Source organism: Globicephala melas, chromosome 14, assembly GCF_963455315.2.
Source record: "Globicephala melas chromosome 14, mGloMel1.2, whole genome shotgun sequence".
NCBI classification, from domain to species: Eukaryota; Metazoa; Chordata; class Mammalia; order Artiodactyla; family Delphinidae; genus Globicephala; species Globicephala melas.
In genome coordinates, this window is record NC_083327.1 from 32,137,155 (window position 1) to 32,151,045 (window position 13,891).

The window sequence follows — 13,891 nt, forward strand, 5'->3', positions numbered from 1 at the left end:
AAGGGACTGCTGTTTTTTAAAAAACAGCATAGGGCCAGTTCCTTCATATACTATATTAAATGGCTCATTCCTTCATATGCACAGTTCATGGACCTTTAGGCCTATTACATCCACAACCAATTATAAGGACAAGACAGAAGTGAATTATGAGACCAGCTACAGAGTTTAAAAGATTAATATTCACATTTGATAAGAATTTGACCAGAGATCTGAAAACTTACTCAGATGATCTAGAGGTAAATTACTGGATTAAATTACAAAATCAATTGAGGCAGGTATCTTAGGAACAGAAAAGTTAACAAAGGATTCAATATCATAGTTCTATTTGTTCTCTTTCACAATAAACTTGTAAGTGCTTAAGATAAGTATTCCCACAGCAAACATCAATATGCACATTCCCCTTCTTGGTATAATACCAAAAAAGGTAAAACTTTCCATTTTTAAAAATGCACACAAGGACTTCACTCGTGGTCCAGTGATTAAGAATCAGCCTTCTAATGCAGGGGACGCGAGTTAGATACCTGGTCGGGGAACTAAGATCCCACAAGCTGCGGGGCAACTAAGCCTGCGCAACACAACTAGAGAGCCCAGGCACCAAACTACTGAGCCTGCGTGCCACAACGAGAGAAGCCTGTGCACCACAACAAAGACCCAATGCAGCCAAAAACAAACAAAAAAAAGCACACAGAATTGAGAAAAAGAATGCCAAATATTTACCCGTATCTTATGTTCATAATGGTTTTCACCTAAAACGTTTACCTGTAAGTCAGTCACTTCTTCATTATAATTATCTTGCTTGGTGACATTTGAAAAGGAGCGCAAGGCTCCTGTGAGACGAGGTAAAGCCATCTATTATTCAATCAGCGATCCATACAACGAGAAGCCTGAAACTGAAACAAAACAAGATGATATTTATCTGTAGAGAGGAGGTGGGAGAGGTAATCAAATTCAACAAATTAGCCTGTATAAGAAAAAAAGAAACTAATTAGTTAAAAAGCAATTGCTACCAATGTTGAAAAATTCTCCTGACACACTTTCTACCCAAGTAGTTTATTTAATAATTCATTGGCTTATAGGTGAAAAAGAAACAGACAAAAAAAAAAACCCACTTGTTTGTGGGTACTACCATAACATTCCTTCAAATGAATTCTACCAATTCCTAAGTACAGGTGTCAAATACTTTATTACTACAGCCAATAATATTGAGAGAGATAAAAGCACCTGCCCATCTTTTCTCCAATTTCATTTTACACTCACTGATTTCATTTCACATTATCCCTTACTTTCAGTCTCACTGGCTTTTTCTCTTCTTAAAGTATCAAGCATGTTTCCACCTACTTGCATTTGCATTACTTGGAATGTTCTTCTGATCCTCATACAGCTGACTCCTTGACACAAAAGTCTGGGCTTAAAAGATGCCTCCTGAGATGGGGCCTTTTTTGACCACTCAATCTTAGACAGGGCAGCTACCCAGTTACTGTCTATCATAGTACAACATTTCAATTATTTTTATAGGCACTAATTAATATTTGACATTCTCTTATTTATTTACTTATTTATATATTGTCTTACCCCACAAAGAGTAAGCTTCATGACAAAAAAGACCTTCATTTCACTGATCTCCCTAGCAAACAAAACAGTACCAAAATATTTTTGGCACTCATTAACTATTTGGTTAATAATAAAAGGAAGAAAACTGGAGAAAAGGAGACCATGGTAACAGGGAGACTGAAGAATGAGAAAAGAATTAGAGCAGCTGAGGAAGGGGAGAATTCCCAGGGAAAGAAAGAAGTCAGGTAATCTGACCTAATCTTGTTTATATGCTAACAACTAAACAACTAATCTTTTGGCAAACAGACTAATTATATTTGCTATGAGGGGAGTCCTCATCTATGGAATACTCTTAGAGGGTTATCCTGGTTTAAGATAGCTTATTACAACAAAACTACAATGTTTATAAGGCATGACTGCCTGGAGAATGTCACATAAACTATGTAAGTCCCTAGGACAGTTCTCAAATAGGGATGATTTTGCCCCCGTTGGGACATTTGGCAATATCTGGTAACACTTTGGGACATCACATCTGGGGGGTTGGGAGGGTACTACTGTTTTCTGGTGGGTAGAGGCCAGTGATGCTGCTAAACATACTATAAGGCACAGGACAGCCTCCTCACAACAAAGAATTATCTAGCCCCAAATGTCAATAGTGCAGAGCTTATAAAAACCTACTCTAGTCTAAAACAGAGATGTTTTATAACCCAAACACTTCTCACAGTGTGAAAAGACCAACAAAACTCAATTAAGAGACCTCACTAATTGTTTGGGCCAAAGAGCATGTGTCTATTGTGAGACTGAAAGAAAGAACAACTAGGGGGACATATAGGATGTCTCAGACCACTCCTTGTTTCTGCTCTTCTTGATTGCATATACCCTTTGAAGTTATTACAAAGCTTAATACTTGGAAAAATCTCTGGCTCCTATATTAGTGTAATTAGATATAAAATAACTGTATGAAATGTTTAACAAAATAAGAGAGAATTTAAAAATAATGAATAATAATAAAATGACTAGGCAAATTTGAAAATATAACTTTTAAAAATAAATACTTGTTAAATTAAAAACTATCAATATATAAGTTAAACAATAGATTAAATACAGTGAAAAGTGGTGACCTGAAAGAGAGATCTGAAGAAATAACCCAGTATGCTGTTACAACTAGACAAAGTATACATTAAGTAGATCAAAGAGAAACAAGTCCAAATATATCGATACTCACAATAAATGTAAATGAATTAATCTTAACACCCAAAAGATTGACAGACTGAATTACTAAACAGCAATCAAGTAAACACTAGAGCTATACCTAAAATAGGACAGAGAAAGGTTGACAGTTAAGAGATAGAATAAGATCCTCCTATAAATAATAACCAAAAGTAGCTGTAAATAATAACCAAATAAATAATAATAATATTTGGTTAAATAATAACCAAAAGTAGCCGGTGGCTATATCAATAGTATCAGATCAGACAAAATAGACTCTAAAAACGAAAGGTATTATTAGGGATGGGGGGAAAAAAACAAAAAAAACCCACTTCTCTACATAATAAGAAAAGATACAGATCACTAAGAAGGTATAAAACTTTTTAATTTGCATGCCCTGATGGAATAGCCTCAAAATAGTTAAAACAAATAGACCTCCAAAAGAAAGTAACAAGTCCAACATCAAAGTGAAAGTTCAATAATTGATTAACTATCGATAGGTCAAATCAACAAAAATTCAACAAAAAATAGGGAACTTGAGCCGTGAAATTAGTAAATTTAACCTAACATATATGAAAATATATATTCTTTTCAACACTTGTAACAATTTTAAATGGTCTATGTATACGAGGCCATAAAGTAAATCTCAACAAATTTCAAAAAATAAGTATCATATAGATCAGGGGTCAACAAACTTCGCAGAAAGAGAGTAAATACTTAGGTTTGGCAGGCCACACGCAGTCTCTGCTGTATAATCTTTGCTTTTTTTTTTTCTTTAAAAAAACAAAACAAACAAAAAAACACCATTCTTGGGCTCAGGGTGACCAAATTAGTCTGCTGACCCCTGATATAGCTCATATTTTCTGAGCAAAATACAATTAGATTAGAAATCAGAAACATAAAAGATTAAAAAACATAGATGATTGCATTACAAATCTGTAAGGAAATGGTATGAGAATGGCTGGGGCAAAAAATGGATGGATTATCCACACCACACTGAAGAACTTTAATCAGAAAAGTAAAATGATCCAATTTGCAAATAAACTCCCTAGCTAGCTGACTTCAAATTTCAAGTATCCATTGGGAATGAATTTAGGAGAGCATTTCTGGAAACGAGATGATTCCGAGAACCACATCTGGATTTTTCTAACACTAGATAACGTACTTTCTGGAGCATCTGGAAGAAGAAATGAAAGTAGGAGTCAGTGGACAGCAAAGAGACTCTCAAACTTTAGTGTGCATCAAAGTCACCGGAGGGCTTCTCAAATTGCTAAGCCCCACCACCTTATTCTTCACCTCCAAGTTTCTGATTCAGCAGATCAGATGGCACTGTGATGGGGCACAAAAATTTTATATTTCCAACACATTCTCCAGTGATGCAGCAGGTCAAGGACCATACTTTGAGAACCAGTTTTAGAGATAGTATCTTTTATTCTGAAGTCACCATTCAATTTTGTCTCAAATCAATAGTAACCAAGGAGTTTCCGTCTATACTAAGAATTGGGTGGCTTGAGTTAGGTTGCATAATCTGCTTCCCAGCAGTCTTTCTCAACAAGGTCTTACTGAAAGTGAACTGAATGACTTTTTTCTCAATTCTCCTACAGATGGAACATAGTTAATATCATCCATTGAGAAGTAAAGCATACAATGTATGCCTTAGGGCACTGGAGTTTAAATTCTCTACCTAGATTGAGAGAATTCTATTCAAAGACAAGAACGCTATTCATGATGACTGACATTAAGTCAGAAGTCTTTAAAGAAAGGTCTTGACACTAAACTGAACAGTATTCTGCCTCGGAACCTACTTTTTAACCTCACACGTTAGTGCTTTCAAAATGTAGAATCAGAACAAGAGACATGGGATACATGGGCTATTCTGCCTCAGGCAAGGTCTTATGAATTAACAAGTATTTGGGACCACTACTTCCATCATTTAGACATATCTCACAATAATCTGAATGTCCTGTCCCTCTCTTTAAAAAGCAGGCAGTAAGAGTTCATTGATTTTTACTCTAATTCACAAACCTAACAAACCCTAACAAAACAAGATACCACTCACACTGAAACTCTAAGAAGAGATCTAACAATGGGGCCTGGTAATGAGGTCACACTGTTATACACTGCACGAACAGGAAACTCTAAAGCTTCCTGAGGGCTCATCAAAATCATCAGTATGAATTATACTTGTCAAAAAATGAAGTAAAGCACATTACTTGGTTTTCTAATTTGGTTTTATCTATTTTCTTCCTCCAGTTAAATGACCAACACTGTAAAATGTAACAGCTCATTTCCTCATAGTCACCTATAAATCATTTATTCACAAATACTTGAGTATCTCCTATCTAGTAGGAACTGTGCTAGGCACTGAGTATAAATAAGGCTTACAGAACTCTATTCTTCAAAACTCATTGTATTCTGTACCAGTAAAAAGATCACCAACATTTAAGGGTATCTGAAATGTATAAAGGTCAAAATGAGAAAGCCTATTTTAAATCTTTGGTTATTCATTTAATCAGCAAATATCTATAGATCACCCACAATATATTAGATACACTGCAAGGATCTAGAGATTAAAAAAATAAAAATTTTGGTATGACTGCAGCTGCCCTAAATAACAAGTTTACAGTATGGTTGAAAAGAAAGAAAAATAGTTGCAATAATTGTGTAGATATAACTGCAGGAAGACAAGGGAGAAAACACCTAAGAGGGTGAGAAGGAAGGTAGATAAGAAGAAAGGAAATTGAGATTTAAAGGACTTGAAGGAGCTGACCTGGTGGGGAAGAAAAGGTTATCTCAAGGTAAAGATATAAAGAAGAAAACTAAAATAACAGATTATTGCTTTAAAAATCCCTATATAATAGTACATTTGGAGACTCATGAAATAAGACTAAAGATGTAAGCAGAGATCCAACAACATGTCTCAATTTAAGCATTTTTTATCCTGATAAAAAATTTAACATATTGTACAGAAATGACTCAAATATAAGTGTAGTGAACAGATGAAAGGTGGGGTTAAATTGAAGACAAGCAAACCAGTTGGAAAGTTTTTTCAAGAAACCAGGTGAGAGACAGAGGATACAACTGAGGCAGGGAAAGGCAGAAAAGGATGGATCTGAGAGATACTTATATTGGGGAGATAGAATAAATTCATGGGACAGGATATGAAGATCAAGGGGAAAAGGGCAGGACACCCATATTTCTGGTTCAGGAGAAGCAGAACAGCAGAGTGTATGGGTACAGAGGGCATACTGGAAGACGAAAGATGATTAATTCTGCTTTGGAAAGTTTTGATCATGGGCCATGAAGTGGGATATACAGTTTGGGGTTTCCTATCACAGGTCTGGGCTGGAAGTACAGAATTTAGTGTTATCACTTCAACGTAGTTAAAATCATGGATGAACATATTCCTTTAAGTCAAATTATTTATATATATAAACCTGTGGACCCTCTCCCTAAGAAAATAGACATATACACATATAAACATTTTGTAATCCATTTCAGAGGCTGCATGAATGTCATGAAACCTATCCATGTACCCCGAAAAACCTCTTGAGAGTAGACAGTACAGGGCCAAGGACAGCGCCCTAAGAGATCAGCAAAGAGCTGTCATATGAAGAAAGTGGTATCACATGAAAAAAGAAAGTTTCAGATGTCATGCTAGAGAGTCCAGTGTACTTAGCCACTCTCAAGTCTTAGATGACTTTAGTACACATAGTTTCAAAAAAAATGGTCAGTGAAAGAAAATTTCAGTGGGTGAAAGATAAATGGAGGGCTTCTCTGGTGGCGCAGTGGTTAAGAATCCGCCTGCCAACGCAGGGGACATGGGTCCAAGCCCTGGTCTGGGAAGATCCCCCATGCTGCAGAGCAACTAAGCCCGCGAGCCACAACTACTGAAGCCCGCGCACCTAGAGCCCGTGCTCCACAACAAGAGAAGCCACTGCAATGAGAAGCCCGTGCACCACAAGAAGAGTAGCCCCTGCTCGCCACAACTAGAGAAAGCCCGTGCGCAGCAACAAAGACCCAACGCAGCCAAAAATAAAAATAAAATTTATTTAAAGAAAAGATAAACAGAAAGGGAAGAAATGGGGAAATAAAATGGGTACTAGCTACTCTTTCAAGGAACTTGGTTGAAAAGAAAAGGAGAAGAGGCAAGAAATAGCAAAATGCATGCTGTTGAGAGTTTTTAGAAATACAGGAGAGAGTTGAGCACAATTCTATAATCAGAGTAGAGCCAATAGAGAAAGAGAGAGGTTGAATAACCAGAAGAAAGTCTATGACTTAGGGGAGCCGGGTCCCTGAGAACGCAGGAGAGAGAATCATGGTTCTAGTGATAAGACTTGGATGGAAGGATGAACATGGAGGGATGGATGAGTCAAAGTGCAGATATGTTTGTAATATGGGAAGCAGAAGGTGAATGGGGGAGAAAAAATATGGTAAAAGAGAGTTCCACCAAAATGACTCCTATTTTCTTTGAGATCTGCCAAGACTATTCAAAAGAAGATGAGATGGAATTTTTAAAGACAGAGGCAAAAGTTTGACCTTACCACCAAAAATGAGAGGAAATTGATTAATAAACCATAAAAGGATTTTTCAGGTGGCAAATGAATGCTCATCTCATACCGGAAACCATAAATTTAGAATGGCAACAATCTGGCAAAGGAATGAAGGTTGGTATTATAGAGGGTTAAGGCTTTATAACACAGGGACAGTAGGAGGACAGTGGAGCCTAAATGATGCAAATGATTAAGTGCTGGATTTGAGATCCAAAGGAAAGGAAAAAACATTCACCTAGGAGGTCTTAAAGATACAACGTCATAATGTTTATGGTTAAAATTTCTGATATATAAGACACAGTGAATGCTCATCAAGATAAACTGGCCTGCAAAGCAATTGTTACCACAGTAATTTCTATTCCACATTTAGCGTGGCCTACTAAATGACAAATGCACACATAAAAAGATCCCTCCGAACAAATACAATTGCTAAAAGACTGAAACCCTAAAAGCCAGTATTTTCCTGTTGGCCTGAAGTAACCCCCACTATGGTTATCTGAATGAATCTTTACAGTGATTAGATATATGTACAGAGAAAAAGGAACTGTCTTGAAGAAGTTAACTGCCCTTTTTAACATTCAAATAGGGAAGATAAAAATTTGACAGTAATGCATTTCCCTTTGTGAAATGATATTAACCAATAATGAGTAAGTTAGAATTCTAGTACACATTATTTTGAAGTATCACATAAAAAATTGTAGGATTTATTCTTCATATTCCAAACCTGTGCTTCTCAAGTCTAAAAAGGGTCTAACAGATTGATAGCAACTTTAGGAAAATATAATTACAGTATTTTTAATTATAAAAAATTAACAAAAACTCCAGAAGAGACAAACTGTATTTCCTAATGAGTATAAAGCCAAGCAATTACTTGTTGGTGATCATGGATACCAGGTAATTATTAGGAAGAAAAAATAAAAAGTAAAAGGGATATAATGTAGGTAAGGAATAAAAACACTGAAAAGACGGAGTGGCCTATGAATGGAGTAAAAATTAGAATTTAAAATTTCAATACTTAAAATAAAATTATATGCCCACAAACCATATCATTAAAAAAAGTAAGCTAAAATATTTATATTTTAATTCACCAGTTTAAAAAATCGAGCCGTGGGCTTCACTGGTTGGGAATCTGCCTGCCAGTGCAGGTGACACGGGTTCGAGCCCTGGTCCGGGAAGATGCCATATGCCACGGAGCAACTAAGCCCGTGCGCCACAACTACTGAGCCTGCGCTCTAGAGCCCACTCGCCACAACTACTGAAGCCCACACACCTACAGCCCGTGCTCCGCAACAAGAGAAGCCACCACAATGAGAAGCCTGTGCACCGCAAGGAAGAGTGGCCCCCGCTCGCCACAACTAGAGAAAGCCCACGTGCAGCAACGAAGACCCAACACAGCCAAAAATAAATAAATTTATTTTTAAAAAGTTAAAAAAAACAAGTTGTGATATAGTTTACACTGTTTAGATCAGAATTCAGAAAACATCAGCCTTAATAGCCTTAATATATGTAAAACATTATATATATAATCCTCTATTATGTCATTTCAAAATGGGGTGGTTTTTTTCATGGTAAATCCTATAGAAAATTTTAACTTAATCGTATTGAACTTGTATTCCTTACTTTTATTGTACTTTATTGCCACCAACTGGTTAATGTAGTGGAATCACATTACAGGTGCATTTAATTATTTGAAACAATCAAACATAAGAGGCCAAATATAAGGCATAGACAGACATAAACAGTAATATTAGAGATTCTGCCCACTATTTCATGTACTCAATACATGCTCTAGAGTGAATGGGGGTGAGCAACAAGAATATGATGCTCTCTTAATCTGTTTCAATCACTACATGCATAACAAACTGAGAATCTTGCTGCACTGCATGACTCCAATGTTTAAAACTAAGCTCCCTTTTAAAAAAATATACAACATGGCCATTAAACACAAGCCAACTTTTTCATCTGGTGCACCCTCAGAAACTGTGATATGTTCCAAGTTTGGAGGAAAAACGTGGCTGCATACAACACATTGAGAGACAGTATGTTGTGACAACCTGGTGTCCTCCTAAAGAATTTTCAAGGGAAATTTTAACTATTTATGGTTTCCAGCCAACAAGTTCACTTTAGATCCTAACTCATTCTTAAGCATGAAGCAACTGCTCTTGAATAGTTTCCAGTCAAATTAGAACACACTCAGAGCATGGAGAACACAGAAAGAAAGGGAAAGATGATTAAGTATATACATATATACTTTTTGTATAAATCAAAATCTATAATGGCTTGTTAAGAATAAAATTTATCTAAATGAGATTGTTGTTCTCTAACTTTTCCCTCCAATTACTTACTTATATCAACTCCAGGTTTCCCATCCAAAGGTGGGGGAGAAAACCTAGCCAGGCTTATAACTATAAACCAGAGTCTACAGAAGACCCCCATGGTTATATTTTAACAAAGGATAAGAAAAGTTTTCTTTTAAATGTTCTTGCGAAAATAAGAGGCTAGAATAACGTATCAGCACAGATGAGAACAAGAATAGTAAGAAAGAACATCCCACAAGGAACAAACCAGCACACAATATTGTAGAGAACACATGGAGGAGACCCACAACATACGAGGCAGCACATATTTCCATTCCAGTGAAAAAGGTCTGGGGCCAGATTAGCTGACAAAGGCAACATTCTCATTCCATCCCAATCTATGGGCCTCTTAAAGACAGACCCAAGGAATTTGTGCCTGTCCCCTAATAAGCCCTGAAAAGATTAATTTGAATTGAAACCTCTCAGGAGGTACCCTCATACACCAAACCAAAGCTCAAGTGATGCTCTGGAGCAAGCCTTAGCTGTTTAGAGAAAGAATTATCATGACTTTGTACACTTATTTGTTCCTCTGTACCACAATTATACGGAACACCACTACATTCCCGAATATGAGCTCTGGTGATCTTTTAGAAATCTGATGCAAGTTTTTATACTCAAACAACTAGGATTATATACTCCAAATCCAAAAAAGTATTTATCAAAGGATATGATGGCTTTGATCTTTACTCACTGTTGTATGCATAGTAAATTTTTTTTAACATCTTTATTGGAGTATAACAGCTTTACAATGCTGTGTTAGTTTCTGCACTACAAGAAACTGAATCAGCTATACATATACATATATCCCCATATGCCCTCCCTGTTGCGACTCCCTTCCACACTCCCTATCCCACCCCTCTAGGTGGTCACAAAACACCGAGCTGATCTCCCTGTACTATGTGGCTGCTTCCCACTAGCTATCTATTTTACATTTGGTAGTGTATATATGTCAGCTACTCTCTCATTTCAACCCAGTTTACCTTCCCCCTCCCCGTGTCCTCAAGTCCATTCTCTATCTGTGTCTTTATTCCTGTCCTGCCCCTAGGTTCTTCAGAACCACTTTTTTTTTTTTGATTCTATATATATATATGTATTAGCCTACAGTATTTGTTCTTCTCTGTCTGACTTACTTCACTCTGTATGACAGACTCTAGGTTCATCCACCTCACTACAAATAACTCAATTTCGTTTCTATTTATGGCTGAGTAATATTCCACTGTATATATGTGCCACATCTTCTTTATCCATTCATCACTTGATGGACACTTAGGTTGCTTCCATGTCCTGGCTATTGTAAATAGTGCTGCAATGAACATTGTGGTACATGACTCTTTTTGAATTATGGTTTTCTCAGGGTATATGCCCAGTACTGCGATTGCTGGGTCGTATGGTAGTTCTATTTTTAGTTTTTTAAGGAACCTCCATACTGTTCTCCCTAGTGGCTGCATCAGTTTACATTCCCACCAACTGTGCGAGAGGGTTTCCTTTTCTCCACACTCTCTCCAGCATTTATTCTTTGTAGACTTTTTGAAGTTGGCCATTCTGACCAGTGTGAGGTGATATATCATTGTAGTTTTGATTTGCATTTCTCTAATGATTAGTGATGTTGAGTATCCTTTCGTATGTTTGATGGCAATCTGTATATCTTCTTTGGAGAAATGTCTACTCAGTCTTCTGCCCATTTTTGGATTTTTTTTTTTTTTTTTTTTTGATATTGAGCTGCATGAGCTGCTTGTATATTTTGGAGATTAATCCTTTGTCAGTTGCTTCATTTGCAAATATTTTCTCCCATTCTGAGGGTTGTCTTTTCGTCTTGTTTAAGGTTTCCTTTGTTGTGCAAAAGCTTTTAAATTTCATTAGGTTCCATTTGTTTATTTTTGTTTTTATTTCCCTCTCTCTAGGAGGTGGGTGAAAAAGGATCTTGCTATGATTTATGTCATGAGTATTCTGCCTATGTTTTCCTCTAAGAGTTTTATAGTGCCTGGCCTTACATTTAGGTCTTTAATCCATTTTGAGTTTATTTTTGTGTATGGTGTTAGGAAGTGTACTAATTTCATTCTTTTACATGTAGCTGTCCAGTTTTTCCAGCACAGCTTATTAAAGAGGCTCTCTTTTCTCCACTGTTTATACTTGACTCCTTTATCAAAGATGAGGTAACCATAGCTGCACGGGTTTATCTCTGGGCTTTCTACCCTGTTCCATTGATCTATATTTCTGTTTTTGTGCCAGTACCATACTGTCTTGATTACCGTACCTTTGTAGTATATTCTGAAGTCAGGGAGCCTGATTCCTCCAGCTCCGTTTTTCTTTCTCAAGGTTGCTTTGGCTATTGGGGGTCTTTTGTATCTCCATACAAATTGTGAAAATTTTTTTTCTACTTCTGTGAAAACTGCCATTGGTAGTTTGATAAAGATTGCAATGAATCTGTCAATTGCTCTGGGTAGTACAGTCCTTTTCACAATGTTGATTATTCCAATCCAAGAACATGGTATATCTCTCCATCTCTTTGTATCGTCTTTAATTTATTTCATCAGTGTCTTATACTTTTCTGCATACAGATCATTTGTCTCTTTAGGTAGATTTATTCCTAGGCATTTTATTCTTTTTGTTGCAATGGTAAATGGGAGTGTTTCCTTAATTTCTCTTTCAGATTTTTTATCATTAGTATATGGGAATGCAACTGTTTTCTGTGCATTACTTCTGTATCCTGCTACTTTACCAAATTCATTGATTAGCTCTAGTAGTTTTCTGGTAGCATCTTTAGGATTCTCTATGTATAGTATCATGTCATCTGCAAACAGTGACAGTTTTATTTCTTCTTTGCCGATTTGGATTTCTTTTATTTCTTTTTCATCTCTGACTGCTGTGGCTAAAACTTCCAAAACGATGTTGAATAATACTGGTGAGAGTGGGCAACCTTGTCTTGGTCTGATCTTAGTGGAAATGGTGTCAGTTTTTCACCACTGAGAAGGATGTTGGCTGTGGGTTTGTCATATATGGCCTTTATTATGTTGAGGTAAGTTCCTTTATGCCTACTTTCTGGTGGGTTTTTATCATAAATGAGTATTGAATTTTGTTGAAAGCTTTTTCTGCATCTACTGAGATGATCATATGGTTTTTCTCCTTCAATTTGTTAATATGGTTTATCACATTGATTGATTTGCATATATTGAAGAATCCTTGCATTCCTGGAATAAACCCCACTTGATCATGCTGTATGATCCTTTTAATAGGCTGTTGGATTCTGTTTGCTAGTATTTTGTTGAGGATTTTTGCATCTATGTTCATCAGTGATATTGGCCTGTAGTTTTCTTTTTTGTGACATCTTTGTCTAGTTTTGGTATCAGGGTAAATGGTGGCCTCGTAGAATGAGTTTGGGAGTGTTCCTCCCTCTGCTATATTTTGGAAGAGTTTGAGAAGGATAGGTGTTAGCTCTTCTCTAAACGTTTGATAGAATTCGCCTGTGAAGCCATCTGGTCCTGGGCTTTTGTCTGTTGGAAGACTTTTAATCACAGTTTCAATTTCTGTGCTTGTGATTGGTCTGTTTTTATTTTATATTTCTTCCTGGTTCAGTCTCGGAAGGTTGTGCTTTTCTAAGAATTTGTCCATTTCTTCCAAGTTGTCCATTTTATTGGCATAGAGTTGCTTGTAGTAATCTCTCATGATCCTTTGTATTTCTGCAGTGTCAGTTGTTCCTTCCTTTTCATTTCTAATTCTGATTTGAGTCTTCTCCCTTTTTTTCTTGATAAGTCTGGCTAATGGTTTATCAATTTTGCTTATCTTCCCAAAGAACCAGCTTTTAGTTTTACTGATATTTGCTACTGTTTTCTTCTTTTTCATTAATTTTGATCTGATCCTTATGATTTCTTTCCTCCTGCTAACTTTGGGGGTTTTTTTGTTCTTCTTTCTCTAATTGCTTTAGGTGTAATGTTAGGTTGTTTATTTGAGATGTTTCTTGTTTCTTAAGGTAGGATTGTATTGCTATAAACTTCCCTTGTAGAAGTGCTTTTGCTGCATCCCATAGGTTTTGGGTCGTCGTGTTTTTATTGTCATTTGTTTTTAGTTATTTTTTGATTTCCTCTTTGATTTCTTCAGTGAACTCTTGGTTATTTAGTAGTGTATTTTTTAGCTTCCATGTGTTTGTATTTTTTATAGTTTTTTTTCCTGTAACTGATATCTAATCTTAAGGCATTATGGTTGGAAAAGAAACTTGATATGATT

General features: G+C 36.3%; 1 protein-coding gene across 3 annotated transcripts in view; it reads right to left on the minus strand.

Moving 5' to 3' along the window:
• ASCC3 (activating signal cointegrator 1 complex subunit 3) overlaps window positions 1-13,891 on the minus strand; it is a 333,519-nt gene that overhangs the window by 305,689 nt on the left and 13,939 nt on the right. For all 3 annotated transcript variants that reach the window (XM_030882956.2, XM_030882957.2, XM_030882960.3), the window contains exon 2: window positions 760-890. In XM_030882956.2, coding sequence (XP_030738816.1) covers window positions 760-849 — 90 coding nt within the window. In that variant the 5' untranslated portion in view covers window positions 850-890. The remainder of the gene's footprint in view (window positions 1-759; window positions 891-13,891) is intronic.